Source organism: Stegodyphus dumicola, chromosome 4 (assembly GCF_044657685.1).
Source record: "Stegodyphus dumicola isolate Sdum_Otavi_A_Nest chromosome 4, ASM4465768v1".
Taxonomy (NCBI): Eukaryota; Metazoa; Arthropoda; class Arachnida; order Araneae; family Eresidae; genus Stegodyphus; species Stegodyphus dumicola.
This window is the reverse complement of record NC_140771.1, coordinates 116,921,057-116,938,404: the sequence shown is the minus strand read 5'-3', so window position 1 is coordinate 116,938,404 and position 17,348 is coordinate 116,921,057. Positions and strand designations below refer to the sequence as shown.

The window sequence follows — 17,348 nt, the reverse complement described above, 5'->3', positions numbered from 1 at the left end:
TCGGATGTGTCAGACAGTGTTGTAGCGAGGGCATGCCACTGATGGGTCCAATGCTAATGGCTCAAGCCAAAATATTTCGTGAAGAAATGAACTTCAAAACTAAGTGCACATATTCGGCAGGTTGGTTAACCAAATTTAAAAATTGTCATGGTATAAAGCAATTAAAAATTTGAGCTGAAAATGTTTCAGCTGATACAGAAACTGCTGAACTATTTTTAGATGAATTCAATTAACTCATTACTAGTGAAAAATTATCTCCAGAACAAATTTACAATGCTCATGAAACTGGTGTTTTCTGGCAATATGTACTGTGAAATACCTTGGCAACCTCTACAGAAAAGGTTCCAACTTGTATCAAAGATTCCAAAGCGAGACTAACAATTTTAGCGTGCACAATGTTGCAAAAACGCACACAAGCACACTTTTCGCAATCGGAAAACACACAACCTCTAGCATTTAAAGGAGTGATGATTTTCCGTTATATATTGTGCAAATAAAAGGGGATGGATGACACAAGTCTTAATGAATCAATGGTTTGAAAATCATTTTATACCCATGGCTTGGCAACATCTGAATACCTGATGACTCAAAAATAGTCCTGATCACAGACAACTGTTTGGCTTATACTTCACTTAAAAGTTTTAGTGAAAGATAATGTATACCTCTGTCATTCAGCCTATGGATATCGGAATAGTGTGTGTGATGAAATGCAAATAAGGTAGCATTTTTAAAATCCATGCTAAATTTCTTGAACAATGGCAAGACTACTCAAGAATTTTTTAAATATTTTAGTAAAACCTGCTGTGTGGAGCATTGTATTATCATGCGAGGATGTGTCAAGAGATAATTTAAAAAGTGCTTGGTATAATTTATGGCCAGCTACCATATTTCATGGTGAGGATGATGAAGATGATAGCCACGAATTTGAAGGTTTTCGGATATCGCAAACCAAAGGTGAAATTTTTCAGTTAATGGATTTCATAAAGAAATGTGGATAAGCAGTAATAAATGAAGATGATATAACAGAAGTTCTTCATTGTGATGACAATGCCCTAATCATCAATTAAACGGATGGCGAAATCTGTAGTATGGTTCTAAATCCAGTAAATACCACTACTGAGAGTGAAGAAAAGGACAGAGATGTTACTGAAAATGAAAAAATTTCGATTGACAAGTTAGTTGGAATTCTCGAAACAGCAATTACAGGACTTGAACAGTGGAACTTTGTAACTAAACAAGAAATTATGTCTGTTTATAGAATTAAAGAGTATTAGCAGAAAAAACAAAGCAACTTAAACAACTTACATTGAAAGAAATGTTTAATAAAGAAATAAATATTAAGCTTTTTTTTGGTAAATTTTGATACTCTTTAAATCATAAATGCTCTTTATTTCATAACTCACAATTTCATATTTTTAATTGTATAATTTCTGTATGCCATCTTATTAGCTTTAAATTGATGATCTAATATCTGGAAAAATCCCAAATCCAGAATCGCTGAAGTCTCTACAAGTCTGGATCTCAGACTTTGTACTGTAACTTGTTATCTTGTTAACATCAAGTTATGTTTAGGCATTTGAACTCCATGATCCAAAAAAAAAGTTTATCATATCAAAAATAAATTAGAAAATTGATGTTCGGTTTTGGCTAGTTTTGCAGACTTTAAATCTGCATATAACAAGGTTTGGAGAACAATATTAAGTTGATATTTGGATCTTAAATTGAATGGTAACATGATTTCTTGGATTAAGGATTTCCTTGGTCAAGGATTCTGTGCAACTCATTAGAGCTACAGCTCATGCAAATACAGAAAAATTAAAATTAAGGTTTCCCAGGGTGCAGTCTTGATTCCAGTATTTTTTAATATACATCTAAATGATTTCCTTCAGCTTTTGAAGCCTGAAGCTAGCATAAAATATGCTTTGCCTGTATATTATTTAGCCTTACGAACTGGTTCTATTAGCATATGTGATTTTCTTTATCAAGATGATAAAAAATGAAGAGTTTTACAATACTCAAAATTCATTAGTCTTCTTGATAATTTCCACTGGTGAGATAATTCAGTGAACAGGCCTCCTGAAACCTAAAGTGGTTTCATACAAGAAGTTTTTTAGATTAAAAAAAATTACAATGTCTCATCTGAAATAGCTGTAACTTTTCCTCTCAAATGCCCTTTAAATATAATGAAGTTTAAAGCTTTCTTACATTTGGACTTGCATGTCAATAAAAATTCTGAATAATTTCACACTATAACAATGACAAGAACTATTATCCAAATGATCTAAGGTTCCATGATTTTACAAATGGCTAATTAGTGAATATTTTTTACTTTTTTCTTTTAGAGTAAATGCTCAGTTTTAATATAAATAGCATATGCAATATAACATTACTTTGATATGCTCAAATCTTTCATAATTTTTTTGCATCTTAATGCATATTTTTGTCATAGACTTAGTGAAATAAAAACAATAGTGTATATCAATGGAGTGACAATATTAAAATAATTTGAATAAAAGTAGCAACATTAAAATACTAGTAAAATATACATGTTTTGAAATAGATTAAATACAATAACACATTGTGCAGTTTCTCTTATTTAGCAATCAAATATAATATATTACAACATGTTTTTAAAGATACAAAAGGAGGGGGAAAAGCAATACAAAGTGAAAACTTACTTGTTGCATAGTTATATCCCAATCTGTTGGAAGAACAGGAAATTTTCTGTCAGTGAATATAGGAACATCTTGATCTTGAACTGGAGGAGGCATTGGGTACACTCTGATCACATTTAAATAAATAGTATTTGAAACATCTAAAAATATTTCAAAGGTTAGTAATAAATGCAGTTAGTAGTGCAAATTGCTTCAGACAGACATATAAACATGAATGAAAGTGTGCATAATACAGATTTTCCTTAGTTTACTTCTTATTTATTTCAGATATTATTTCTTACCAAATTATTTTCTAAATATGAACAGATTCTTTTCAAAACTAAATATGACAAAAATGTTTGACAGCATAAGGAGACATCTGCCTTAATGGCTGTGAATGAACCATATCAAAGCAAATCTCTTTTCGGATTAACAGATCACTAGAATTAAGTTAGATTCAATGATTTAACAATGCAGCAAAAAAAAGGGTAAGAAGTGTTTACTTATTCAGTTTTCTAACTAATTCATGATCTCTAAAAAATAATAGGCTGTTTACATCACAGGTGATATTCTTTTCACTCGGCACATCACTATAGCATATTCCTTCTCATTTACTTAGTTTTTTTTAAAGTTAATTGCATTGGTATTATCATTTTTATCTTTGGTTGCAAAGTAAAGACACATTTTTAAGTTCTTGCTCTCCATGAGATACAGACTGTGATTTAACTTTATTCTTGTTTTTCTTAACTTCCATGCTCTCTCTCTTTTTCTGTTGTATATACAGTACACAGTCCGAGATTTGGAACTGTTGTGTCTTCTGCAGTTCTGGATTTTAGAAATTTTCAGATTTTAGATCATTAGTTTAAATCTACTAAGATGGCATGACAACACTGGGGCATCATTCATTTTTTAGATCACATAGAAAAATGCTAATCCCCCCATATCTACTCAAGGGCTGAAAGGTGTGATTACGGCCACCATCAACAAGTCAATCAGGATATTGCCATTGGTTACATTGTTCGATTTTGCCTAACCAGCAGCTGTCTGAAAGTGACAAGCAAGAAGCTTAGTTAGCGAGAAGAAAAATAGTATTTACAGCAGAGCTGCTCCTTTATGTTCAGTATTATTCTCTATTCCTAAACTTCATAACAGGGTTTGTGATTTCCCCATCCCTGCTGGTAATCTGCAGATACAGATATTAGATCATGCTGGATATTGGAAATCTGGATTTCAGACTTTGGACTCTATATGGAATAAATTGAAAATTGTTGACATGCAGATGCATCAACAATGTTACAGTCATGTTGATTTTAATATTTATTTTTGAGAAGCACATTTTTAATATGAATTACACATATGACAATGGGCACAATCAGTTTTTGTTTCTATCTGGGCCTTTTCTATATCCTCATATTCATTTCAGTGCAGTAATAGTAATGTGGCAGCAGCAAACAGACAGTGGTAAAACAAGAGAAGGGATGTTATGCGCTCAAGGTGAGACTTTCAGTCGGCATGATTTGGTTTGGATTCCCATTTAATCTCTATTTGTTACTGAAAAGTTTTGGTTCCCAAATTGAAATTGTTACATTAAAAAAAAAAAAAAAAAAAAAAAAAAAAAAACTTTTATAATAACTAAGTTTTAGTTGACTAATTTAAAAATATCTTTAAAAACCTAGTGATTGATCTTGAAACTAATTAAATAAAATATATTATCCTGTTAAGTAAATTATTAAATTTAATACATTTAGCAGTAAAATAATGGAAGGGAGTTTTATTCTTCTTCAGTACATCGGAATTGAAATCAACATATTATTTTCAATAATACCTGAAATTCTAATCTCATTTCAAAATTCTAAAAGCATGTTACCTTTTTAACTCGTTAAATTCTCTAGACTAAAAATGTATAAACTCACAAAATATATTAACGCATATCTTCCAACTACTAGACACAGCCCAGTTCAATGTAACCATTAAAACCTATTCATTGAAAATGCAATAATATAAAATCATTAATTGAATATTCTATGCATTAAATAACAGGCATCAACAACAAGTAAATTGAAAATTGCAATAACCCATAATTAATTATTATATATAAAAATTCCAGCCAACCCACAAATCATTAATTCCCAACATCAAAACAATAATAGCCAGGTTCATCTGTTAGGTCCACCTTTCCCCTTAAGAATAGCCATGAGGTGCTAAAAAAAAAAAAAAAAAAAAAAAAAAAACCAAGAATGAACATTTATTCATATATTAAATTATATTGATGAACATAATCATTATGATCACTGCAATGACTGGCTAGTTCCTACAGAAATATTCACATAAAAAAAAATCTCACACATCTGAATTAAGTAACCTAACAATTTCAATTCCACATGATTAAAAAAAAAAAAAAAAAAAAAAAAGAGATTTTATCTTCTAAACATTTAACTCAATATTAATTTTTATTCCTTAATATAAATATTCTTAAAATCATTAAAACAGGAATACTTTACTCGAGAGACACTACCTCAACTAATAATTTATTTCACTACTCAACCATTACATTTAAATATTAAAATTACTATTTTTGCTAATTGTTAATCAACAAACTTTGGTACTTTTTAATTTTTCACATAGCATGAAACATAAATGTTGGTGTGAAGTCTAACTAGTTCGCAGCAGTCCTAATAATGAAGGGTCTGACATAAACAATTTACCACTTTCAATGGTTGGTAGCTTGTACACTCGCATAGTGAGCATAAAACCGAGCATAATAGAGTGGAGAAGGAAGGATGCCAATTTAGTTACAATTGAGCACTGAACCAAGACACACTGTGCTTTTGCGATTGAGGCATATTTCAAAAGTGGTGACAGTGTGGTAGCTATGCATTGGAAGTTTTGACAGCAATTCAACATTGGGAGACATGGAAGGGTAGTAAAATGGCACAGAATTCCGAGGAAGGTTGATCAGTTTTGTGCCACAGCAAGTGCAATGAATAAGAAGCCACTGGTTCAGCTTAGACAGTACCAACACCAGAAAACATTGAGAGGGTCCAAAATGCTATTGACAGGAGTCCTAAGCATTCAATAAATAAACAAGCTGCAGTTTTACACTTGTCAGGCAGAAGAGTGCACCGCATTCTCCATAGCAATTAAAGTTACCATCCCTACAAAATGAAAGTAAGCCATAAGTAACCTGAGCGTGACTATACTTCTTGGAAGCAATTCAGTACAAAGCTTATCAGCCTAATGGATGATAACAAAGACATTCTTCGCAACCTGATTGTGTCGGATGATACAACCGACAGGCATGTCAGCAAACAAAACATGTGACACTATAGGAAACTGAATCCACAGGAACTCCACGAAAAACTATTCCATAGTGAAAAGGTCATAGTTTTGGTGCACTGTTTTGACTTCCAGGTGCCCTACTTTTTTGAGTATCCTCTAAGAACACTACAGAGCTCAACTGATGACTTTTCTAGTTCCTAAATTACACGCAGACAAGGCATTAATTTATCAGTTTGTTTCAAGCAAGATGGGGAAACTCAACATGATTGCAACATTACACATTACATGTGGAGTCTGCAAGCATGATTGATTGAGACATGATTGCAACATTACACATTTCATGTGGAGTCTGCAGGCAAAATCATCTCATGTTTTGGGAGCATATTACAGCAATCCAGATCACATGATTTGAATGCTTGCAATTTCTTTCTATAGGGCTACTACAAGAGCTGAATGTTTACATCATGTGTCCTAGATATTCTGAGATTGCATTAATAAAGAGGCCTATTACACCTGAAATGCTGATTAAAGCAGTGAAGAATTTTGTTCGACTCCCTCAGTACATCATATAGGATGGTCAATATCACAGATATGATTCTCAAAAAATAAATAATACCTAAAACACAAAATTGCATTATGTTATTTATCAATTACTACTTTCACCCTTCACATTCCCTATGTAGTGTTACTGCAGGGCCTATAATAAAATGACAGATTGTTTCTGCTGGACCCTGTATATAAAGATTCATGGAAAAAAGTAAACTTGTAATAACAGTAATGTATCATATAATACACTGGGTTTTAACAAAAGTTTCTCACCATTGCAAACATCAACAATGCAAACAGTTCACATTGGCATGTTTAATCATATTTTGTCAAATGCTTTTTTGGCTTTGAAAGAAAGAGCATTGCTTTAGAACACTGCGTTGTGGAATTTGTAAAACAATATCATTAAGTTCAAGATGTCTAAAACGGAACTATCATGCTGCCAGATTAGAACCATCATTTACGACCAGTTCTGTTGAAAAATATCAACTACAGAATGTCACCAAATCATGTGCATAGCTTTAACCCCTTAACTGCCGCGGGCGTATATATACGCCTTGCTCAGCCGATGCGTTAACTGCCCCAGATGCGCCCAGATGTGCAGCCGATGCGTTAACTTTGCGAATAATTTTAGGTGTAGCAGCGCAAAGCAAATGATAGCAGTTTGGAAGGACGTATATATACGCCTGGGGCAGTTAACGCATCGGCTGAGCAAGGCGTATATATACGCCCGCGGCAGTTAAGGGGTTAAGTACTAATGTTGTATCATATGCTATTGTGAAGGTTTGGTACTGAAAGTTCAAAAGCAAGAACTATGGCATTCAAGAAGCAGAGCACTCTGGCTGGCCTACTGATGCTGATGAAGCCTGCCTGTGAGAACTTGTGGGAGAACAAAAGTATGCAACCACTCAAGAGCTTGCTATGGAGTTAGACTTTAGTGGCATGTCCATTAGTTGTGCTGTGCATAAATTTGACATACAAGTTCAATTGCTGGGTGCCGCATGAGCTGACTTAAGTAGATAACGACAGATAAGTTCAGGCCTGAACTAATCTGCTTGAATAGCAATGCAAGGACAAAATTCTGGACTGCATCTTCACTTGTGATGAAAATTTCATTTACTTCAACAACACAAGCCAAAAAGTGGGTTGGTCTGTGCCCGGTGAACCCATCAGCAGGTTGCCTTTGTGACCTGCCTTTTGACTAACAAAAAAATCATGCTTTGTATCTGGTGGGATCCAGAAAGAGTACCTGGAAGAAGGTAAAATGCTCGACAGTAAGGTGTACAGCGAGATGCTAGTCTGTCTTGATGCAGCTATCAAAGAAAAATGTTGAACTGAGTTCTGGCACAAAAAGGTAATGTTCTGTCAAGATAATGCAGGACCACAATGTGTCTGCATTTACCGGCTGGACTCTGTACGAACTCGAATGAGATCTTTTGAAACACCCAGCATATAGCCGCGACATTGCTCCTTTGAACCTCTACCATTTTTCATATCTGCAGCTACATCTTGCTGGTGCTATCTTCCATTCTGCACAGGACGTCCGAAACGAGATTGATCTGTTTTTGTACTCGTGGCCACCAAGTTTCTCGGCCGAAGGCTTAGAAAAACTACTCAAACATTGGGAGAACATTAATTTATTGGAACTACCAAAACCTTTGAGTGGTGATTACAACCTGCACTAATACTTTCGTTGTTTATTTATTTATTTATTTTTTTTGTTTGTTTCTTTTCTCCTAACTTTATTAAGAATGTTTTTTTTTTTGGTGGGAAACTTTCATTACAACCAGGTATATACCGTTTAATGCGCACAGTGCTAAAATAAACCAGCTATTCATGATGTGATATAAAAGGCTACTATATTTGATGCTTTTGCACACATTTGACAACTGGAATACCATTAACAAAGAAGTACCAAAATTTCTAGTCATAAAATATTGTTTCCATCGATCATTAATTTCAAATTGCTACCTCATTTATAACAAGTAAACATTAAGATTACAATTTTTACTCAATATATCAAATTGCAAAAATCTTTCTCTGATCATTATTAATTTTAAATTCCTTTCATACCATACCAATTAATTTACAGTTCGGTTATAATTACGATGTTAGTAATAAAAATGGTCATACAACAACCAAGAATTCTATTCACCATGGGAGTCCAGTTCAATAAGGCAATTAAGGTTTAAAAATGGTTAAGCTTTTAGCTTTCAAAATATTACCCATATTACAATTTAAACCCAACAATCCCATTTAACCTAATTTCTCAAGCATTTAATTTAAATGCCTTACCATTATTAAATAAAATTTTTAACATTACAAATCATTTATTATCTGAAATTATTAGGTAATAGTCTGTACCATTATATTTATGCAAGAATCTTAAGACATGGATTAATTTTCAAATGGCACAAATTAGAGCAATTTATTACAAGCAGTTATCAATGGGCAAAGTGCTATTTTGCCGAAAGAGGAACCCAGGATTTTATGAGAATGTATTTCATCTGGTAAGCCAATAAACGCATGCCATTTTGGAATTTGAGTATTATGTTTGCGGGCAAAGAACTTATAAAAATTGTCTACAATGTTATTTATTTCCATGTTTTTTCCCCCCTTGTAACAAACTGTAATTCAACTGTGAAGTTTGCCTGCTAATGCAAAAGAAGGTGTTGAAATGATTTACAAACAATCGAATTATGCGAGTTCTTTTGAAGAATTCATTTGGAGAAAATGTCTGGAAGAAAGCAAAAAACTGTTTGGAAGAGACTTTAAAGCAGACAGCTGAACAGCATCCACTGGATGTACAAATGTAAATACTATCCAGATTGATTTTCAATATTATCATTAAAGTAATAAAATGCATATAAAATTATGCTTTATTTAATTACGGCAAAGCACTCGAGGGCTATCTGCCTAAGGGGAGGGATGCCTTCGTGGAGGACTTTCTAAGGGAAACTGGCTCGTATACACGTTACACATGGGGAAAACCATGAAAACGCCCATGCAGCCAGCCCGTTCATGGGATTCGAAACTCGGACCGAACTATCAGTGTTCAGCGACTTTACCGCTCGGCCACTGGTCTGCTGACACATTATTATAGTAATCTTACAGCTTGAAAGTAGCTCGTGAACAGTTCTTAGGCCAATGTGATAATAGTTTTCTCCGAATAAGTTTTGATATGTCCATGGAAAGCAGTACTAATTTCCTCTATGATGCCAAGAATTCTGCAGGTCTCCGATGTTAAGTTAAAACAAAGTGTACCTGTTTTTTTTTTTTTTTTTTTTTTTTTTTTAAATGTTAAAATAGATCACTGTGCACATGAAAAGGAGACCGAGAAATAGGGTGATTGCTGCAGTTTTAATTTAGCTAATTTGTAATTGTTTTATGAACTTTTGAGTATTTTGTTATGGATGTTTGCAGTTTCAATACGTATGTTTCTTGCATTTCTAATTTCATTATTATCATTATTATTTTATTATTATTACTATTATTATTTTTGCTGTTTTATGCAATTTTTAGCATGCCATCATTTTTAAAAATGAATATTGCTTTTCATGTGTTAGGTTGGTGAAATATTAGCCACCAACGACTGCTGACTCTGCAAGACGGTTGGACGGGTAATGCAATAGTACCAAATTTTGGTTTACATATTTTTGTGTTACATACTTATATACCTGCATATGTTATTTAGTAACTTTTCTGAGAGTCTTGTATAAAAGATTCTATATGTATCTAATTTAATAAATACCTATCAATAAATTATGAAAATTACATCAAATACAAAATAATTAAAGTGTTTAAATGCACAGGAAGAAAAAATATTTTTCATACTTATAGGTATTGAACACTTTCCATTTGTATTTAACTCTTCTCTAATTTTTGCCATAATAGATGGCAGCTGTTCTTTTGTATCCTCTTGGAATAAAAAGCCATCTTCTAACTAAAATTAAATGATAAACATATTTAATAAATCATGACCACTGTTAACTTCTTAATAAACAGATTTCAGTTTCAAAATAAAAGAAAGTTGTTACAGAACAAGATGAATCTACTAGATACATATTAAATCAAAACATAAGAATAATTATTTTTGAACCTAAAATTATCAGAAATATTTAAAAGCACGATTCTCATTCTCGAGAAAATGGAATCAAATCACATATAATATAAAGAACATGCATAAAAGAATATTAAAATTCTTTAAAACAATACATATTATTTATTTACGATTTCCAGAACAGTTACAGTTGTCATAGAACAAATGTTTCTGCTTAAGTTTATTTTAGGTTGTTTGAAATAATATGACATGCTGTGCAAGGCATACTTTCTCACTCAGTTTAATTAAAGAAGCCTATGCAATTAATATGGCATGGAAACACAACATTAAAGTGAAAGTAAAAAAGTAAACAAATAAACAGTAGGAAGAAGAAGTTGTAGGAGACTCGTCATCATTATTGAAAACAAGTGAAAACGATGTATGCGATAGCAACATGTTGAGGAATCTAATTTGTAGTATGGAGAATATGTAATATTTACATGGAGATGGATATATGAATATACACTCTTAGACAAAAAAAAAAAAAAAAAAAAAAAAAAAAAAAAAAAAGACGCACCAAGAAGGAATTATCCGAATGGGACGAAAATCGGTAGAAGAGGTGATGTACATGTACAGAAAAACAAATGATTACAGTTTGCGAAAAATTGGATGATTTATTGCAGAGATAGTGCTTCACAAAGTGAAAAAGTCAGTAACGTGTTTGTTCACCTCTAGCCCTTATGCAAGCAGTTATTTGGCTTGGCATCGATTGATAGAGGTTGTGGATGTCCTCCTCAGAGATATTGTGCCAAATTCTGTCCAACTGGCGCATTAGATTGTCAACATCCCGAGCTGGTTGGAGAGCCCTGCCCATAATGCTCCAAACGTGCTTAATAGGAGAGAGATCCGGCAACCTTGCTGGCGAGGTAATGTTTGGCAAGCACTAAGGAGAGCAGTAGAAACATGTGGAGTGGGCATTATCTTGCTGAAATGTAAGCCTAGGGTGGCGTGACGTGAAGGGCAACACAACGGGCCTTAGAACTTCGTCGACGTACCACTGTGCTCTAAGGTTGCGACGGATGACAACCACAGGGGTCCTACTATGAAATGAAATGGCACCCCAGACGATCACTCCTGGTTGTTGGCCTGTCTGCCGGAAGACAGTCAGGTTGGTATCGCAGCACTGTCCGGGGTGTCTCCAGACTCGCCTTCGCTGGTCATCGGGGCTCAGTTCAAAGCGGGACTCATCATTTCTACTCCAGTCAGTGACATTCCAGTGCGAATGAGCCCGACACCACAGCAAACGGGCTTGACGTTGTACAGAGGTCAATGGTAGTCGGTGCAAGGGGCGTTGTGAGCTCAGCCCCCTTTCTGTGAGCCGTCTATGAATGAGCCTTGCGGTCACTGAAGCACTAGTTGCACGTACAATCGATGATAATGATGCATCTGGGGCTGTGAGTGCCACTCTGACGATTACTCAGTCTTCAGGTTCTGTTGTTTTTCTAGGCCAACCGCTTCCTTCTTGACGCTGTGTGCAGCCATGGTTCACCCATTCCTGACAACATCGTCTAATAGTGGCATTGCTCCTGCTCAAATGTCGAGTTATTCGCCGATAAGACCAACCGGCTTCTTTCATCACACCTACACGACCTCTCTCTCAAATTCTGACATCTGCGTATATCGTTCGCACATCTGTATGCAAGGCATAGTTACTGTCCAATACCAGTACATGGAATAAAATTCATGAAGAATTTATGACCTGGACTTCTAATTTCTCCTCTTAAATATCCTGCCAGTCGCGTAGATCAGATGCGCTGTAGCGACAACCGTTCATTCATTTGCAGCCAAAGTGTAAAATTGTGCATTTTTCGTCGAAACCTGTATGCATATCAATTTGTGTCCAATTTGCTTTATATCTTCTCGGTGCGTCATAAGTCTAAGAGTGTATTTTAACGGGGTTATAACCTTTAAAACTCCGTCGAAACCTGTATGCAGATCAATTTGTGTCCCATTTGCTTTATATCTTCTTGAAACGTCAATTTTTTTTTTTTTTTTGTTTGTTTAAGAGTGTATTTTTGAAAATTTTAATGTCTTGGATTTTAAAGGTTCGTAAATATTGTGAGTGGCAGATCGATTAAAAAAACACACATAAACCAACACAATTAAACAATCCTATGCCTTCAAAAAGAACACTATCTTCATATATCACATCAAATTTATTGTTCATACTCTCTTGACTGTAAAATAAAAAAATTCTTAACTTGGTGAACATCACCTGTTAGCATGCTGACACATTATAGGATTTTTGAACCGTATTATTTATATATGATCTTAATATACTCCTATGTAACTCATTTTCAAAATCATAATTGCAAATAACATTCACAAATTCACTTTACAAAGTCTTTAAATAATCACTCTTAAACCTCTCATAATCTTTTAAGGGTTGAATTTGCTTTCAACCTACCCTTGTTTGAAGCAAGACATATCCAAGTCTGTACACTATCATGTAGCTATGAATACATTCCTCCAAGGATTCTAACTAAGGAATGAAAGTTGTTGACAATTTCTCCATTGTTTCTTATTTATTTTCTTAGACAGCCACACCTCTTTACAGAGCTAAACAATGTGAAATAACTTAATCATGGGAAATGAACATATTTGGTTTACTTAACCTTCCATTTATTATCAGATCTAGGGTCAATTTACTATGAATATAGTTAATTTAGTAAGAAATACATAAAAATTCCACTGATATAAATTGCCGTTTTAATTAAACACAGGACACGATTTCAACAAAAACAAGTAATAAGTTCAATTCACTTCCTAAATTTTTTGGTATGTGCCCAACCCTGAAAATAATGTCGCTAAAATAGACAACCCATAATGGTGGCAAAATATATTTATATGGCAACCCAGGTATGTGTGTGCAGACAGCAGACAGGTGGTGTTTTCAACCTGCAAAGTTGGTGCCCATTAATTATATGTTGTGTTAAATGCATTTTTTCCCCTTGTAAGAAATTGCAATAGGTCTATGGAGTCCGCATGCTGATGAAAAAGAAGGCATTGCATTTCTTCAGAAATATGGCATTTTGCCAAACAGTTAGAGAATACAAAAATTTTTATTTTTTAAAGTTATACTTTGCAAGTGATTGAAATTTATGAATCCAAATTTGTGCAATTCTCTGATGCTTTTTAAGTGAAAACACATCGCTGTGTCCACAGGAAGTGTGTGTGGTATGACAAATTTGCGCAATTTTCTGATTTCCTTTAAACAAAAACCAATCATTGCACACACACAAGGAGAATAACAGCATCCTCAATAACAAGTTGTCTGTGATGCCGATTTTCTGCAGTTCTCTGATATTCATTGAATTAAAACAGATTGTTCTAGACAGAAAAAGGTAAGTGCTGTATTTACAGATGTTTATTGCATTTTCAATCTTGTTAACTGGTTGCTGTTTTATGCGAGTCTTAGAGCATTGTGATTTTTGAAAATGGCAGTTGTCTTTTGCATCTCAGCTTGGTGAAAAATTAGCTGCCAGTGGTGACTTTTTTCGAAGTTGGGAGGATAATCAGAAAGTACAATGTTTAGTTTCTGAAAATCTACATTTCATCACTAGTAAAATGGAAAACAAAAGAATGATATAAATAAATTCACATTTTTTACGGCTTCTTTTCGGTAAGTGTATATATAATATATAGGTACACTAAAATTAACTTACTTCTAGTTTAACTAAATAATTAGCTAATTTTCGAACAATAGGTTCATACTGCATAGTTCTTTTTGAGGAATCGCACACAAAGCACAAATTGAAAATCAATCGATTTCGAGGATATTTTGTGTTTTCAATATGTATCGGGTAGCCAATTATTTTACCTTCCCTCGTATTTCTGAAAGAGAAAGAAATTTAAAAAAAGAAAAAAAAGTTTAGCAAAACAGTGATCATGTTCTCTGATTATACAATTTTTTTCTTTAATGCAAAATAACATATACACAAAATGAAAACAAATAACCGCAAAATGTTAAATTAAATAATATTTATCATATGCTGAAACTACACACGGACTTCTCTGTTAGAAATGAAAAAAATTGTGAACAATCATTAAGTGTAAGACTTCAATAACACTACAAAATGTAATAAAGCATGCCATACTATCTATACATGATGAAACATGAATTCCAACATTTTTCAGTACAGTACATTTGACAGCAGACAAAATATCAAAAGGAATATAAAGAAGGATTTGTGCTTAATTATAAACAGTTTGAAACTTATCATGATAGATATAAGATACAGTGCAAAGTCCGAGATCCGAACATCCAATATCCCAAATGATCTCAAATCCAAACTTAAAGCCATGAATAAAAATAATTTTTTAGGAATTATTTTTTTATGTTTTACGAAAGTGCATTTGATTTTTTCCCCATAATAAAACATGTGGAGACTACCAATTCTTAATTTCACTTCAACACTAAATAAAATACCTTGTTATTGAAGAAAATAATCATTTTATCATAAATTTTTGTGATCAATAATTTTGCTCCACAGCTGCCTATCTGCTTGGCATACATCTCAAACTGAAACATTCTACATAGAAACATCATAGATTTTACAACCACTAATATTTAATAACCTTGATGCCAACCTGGTGAATCATTACTTATTATGCTTTGTTTCATTATCACATATTTATGAACACATAACAAAGAGTATGGAAACCTTTTATGTTGATATAACGCTTGACGATGATTACAGATTTAAGTTGCGCTAAATGTTGACGAAGAAACAATTAACAAAAATTTCTTTCCAGATGCTAAAAAAATTTTGTCAATGATACTCATAGGCCAAAAGATTACATTTAGTGCTATTTGAATTGAGAATAACTGATTTTTTTATTCACATAAACCCAGATCCGGTGCCAGAGCTCGTATGGCCGCATCGGGCGGTAGAATTTAGGGAAGACAACATTTTTGGAATTTAGAGAAGAACAAAATTGAGGGATGATAAAATTTTTTTAATTTAGGGAAAGCACTGGGACCCAAAATTAAGTGGTGGCAAAAATTTAGAACTTAATTTAGAATTTGGTTTACCTAATGTCGGAAAAATTGTCCTGATTGTAGATAAAACTGTTAGACTCGTATTTCACTTTAGTGAAAGATAATGTATCTGTATTATTCTTTCCTTCAAACTCTACGTCCATCATTCAGGATATGGATATTGGAATAGTGTGCAAGCTCAAATGCAAATTTAAAGTAGTATTTTTAGAATTTATGTTACATTTCTTGAATAATGGCAAGCCTATTCAAGAATTTTTGAAATATTTTAGCATAAAATCTGTTACGTAGAGCATCACAAGATCGTGAGAGGTTGCGCTTTCAGATACTTTAAAACAGGGCTTCTTAAACTTTGGGTCACCAAAAATTTTAGCAGTTTTAATATTTCTTTAATTTATTATAACCACTGGAGAACTAAGATCTAAAAACATGGCCGAACTGGTCAAAATGCGCATATAGCTGAACCCCAAGAAGCATATGATTCGCTCTCAGAAATTTTCAATCTTGGATTTTTAAAAACTATATGGACTACAATAACCTAAAATAAATGGAAAAACAAAAATCTGTTATTGACAAAATCAGCATCATAGTTAACATCATTGATAAAGCCTGCAGTTACATTTAATATGCCTAAAAACATCAATATGAGAAGCTTTAAAATCATTTCCTGGAATGCAAATGGCTTAAATAACAAATAGGATGAATTGGGTGATCTTATTCTTGAATTAGAACTGGATGTTCTGTTAATACAAGAGTCTTACTCACAACCTGCAAAAAACGTACTTTATGCAAATTATGCTACTTACGTTATTCTCGTACTTTCAGATCCGACAGAACTACAGGGCAAGGAGGTGGAATTATTACTTTCGTTAAAAGGAGTATACAGCATCAACTTAAACAAAACCAATCTACTTCTTTTGAGAGTAATTCTATTGAAATTGAAATTGAATCTAACAAATTCATTATCTCCAATATTTATATTCCATTAAATCATAGACCATTTATAGCTGAAATTGAACATCTTTTGGACTCTAATTATCCCTCTCTTGTAGGTGGCGATTTTAATGCGAAATATCAATGTTGGAATCCTGGTGCAAGCAATAGAAAAGGTACTGAAATTTTCAATTTGATCCAGGATAAAAATTATGTTATACATGCTCCTAATTGAACCAACACATTTTGGTTACCATAGCTCCTCCATCCTTTACTTTTTCCTTTCAAATAACCTCAGTTACAATAGTCAAACTTCTGTTGTTCCTGCTTTATTTTCTGATCATAATCCTATCTTGCTTCAAATTAATATCAACTGCTTCTTTCCTGCATTAGGTCGCAGCATTGGAATTACTAACTGGAATAAATATTTTCAAATTCTGACAGAAACTATACCAGGAAATCCTTGCATTAGCAGTAAAGAAGCCCTAGACATGGAAATTCAAAATTTTACCAACAGTGTTGAACAAGCTTTAAATTCTGCTACCAATAAATTCATCAGTAATCATCCTTTTCTTCCTCTTCCGAATAACATCAGGCAAAATATTAAATATAAAAATCGCATCCGGAAATTATGGCAATCTACTAGAGACCCAAGATTTAAAGCTCACTTAAACGCTCTTCAAAGGACCATTAAAAAAGATATCAGGGAATTTAAATCTCAACGATGGAGCAACTTCTTAAACACTCTTGCTACTGAAAACAATTCCCTCTATGACATTGCTCGTAAATTCAAAAAGCCTTTCAAGCAGATTCTGCCACTTCATTCTGATGAAGATAA

The 17,348-nt window shown here is 33.3% G+C and overlaps 1 protein-coding gene across 5 annotated transcripts in view; it reads right to left on the bottom strand.

The window, feature by feature from the left end:
• Nprl2 (Nitrogen permease regulator-like 2) overlaps positions 1-17,348 on the bottom strand; it is a 93,052-nt gene that overhangs the window by 38,323 nt on the left and 37,381 nt on the right. For 2 of the 5 annotated variants that reach the window (XM_085815367.1, XM_085815368.1), the window contains exons 3-5: positions 14,244-14,412; positions 10,314-10,422; positions 2,679-2,815 (exon numbers count right to left, since the gene is read on the bottom strand). In XM_085815367.1, coding sequence (XP_085671493.1) covers positions 2,679-2,815; positions 10,314-10,422; positions 14,244-14,412 — 415 coding nt within the window. Of the gene's footprint in view, positions 1-2,678; positions 2,816-10,313; positions 10,423-14,243; positions 14,413-17,348 lie in introns of those variants that run through there. The other 3 variants (XR_015040748.1, XM_085815366.1, XR_015040749.1) reach the window with 3 other exon arrangements.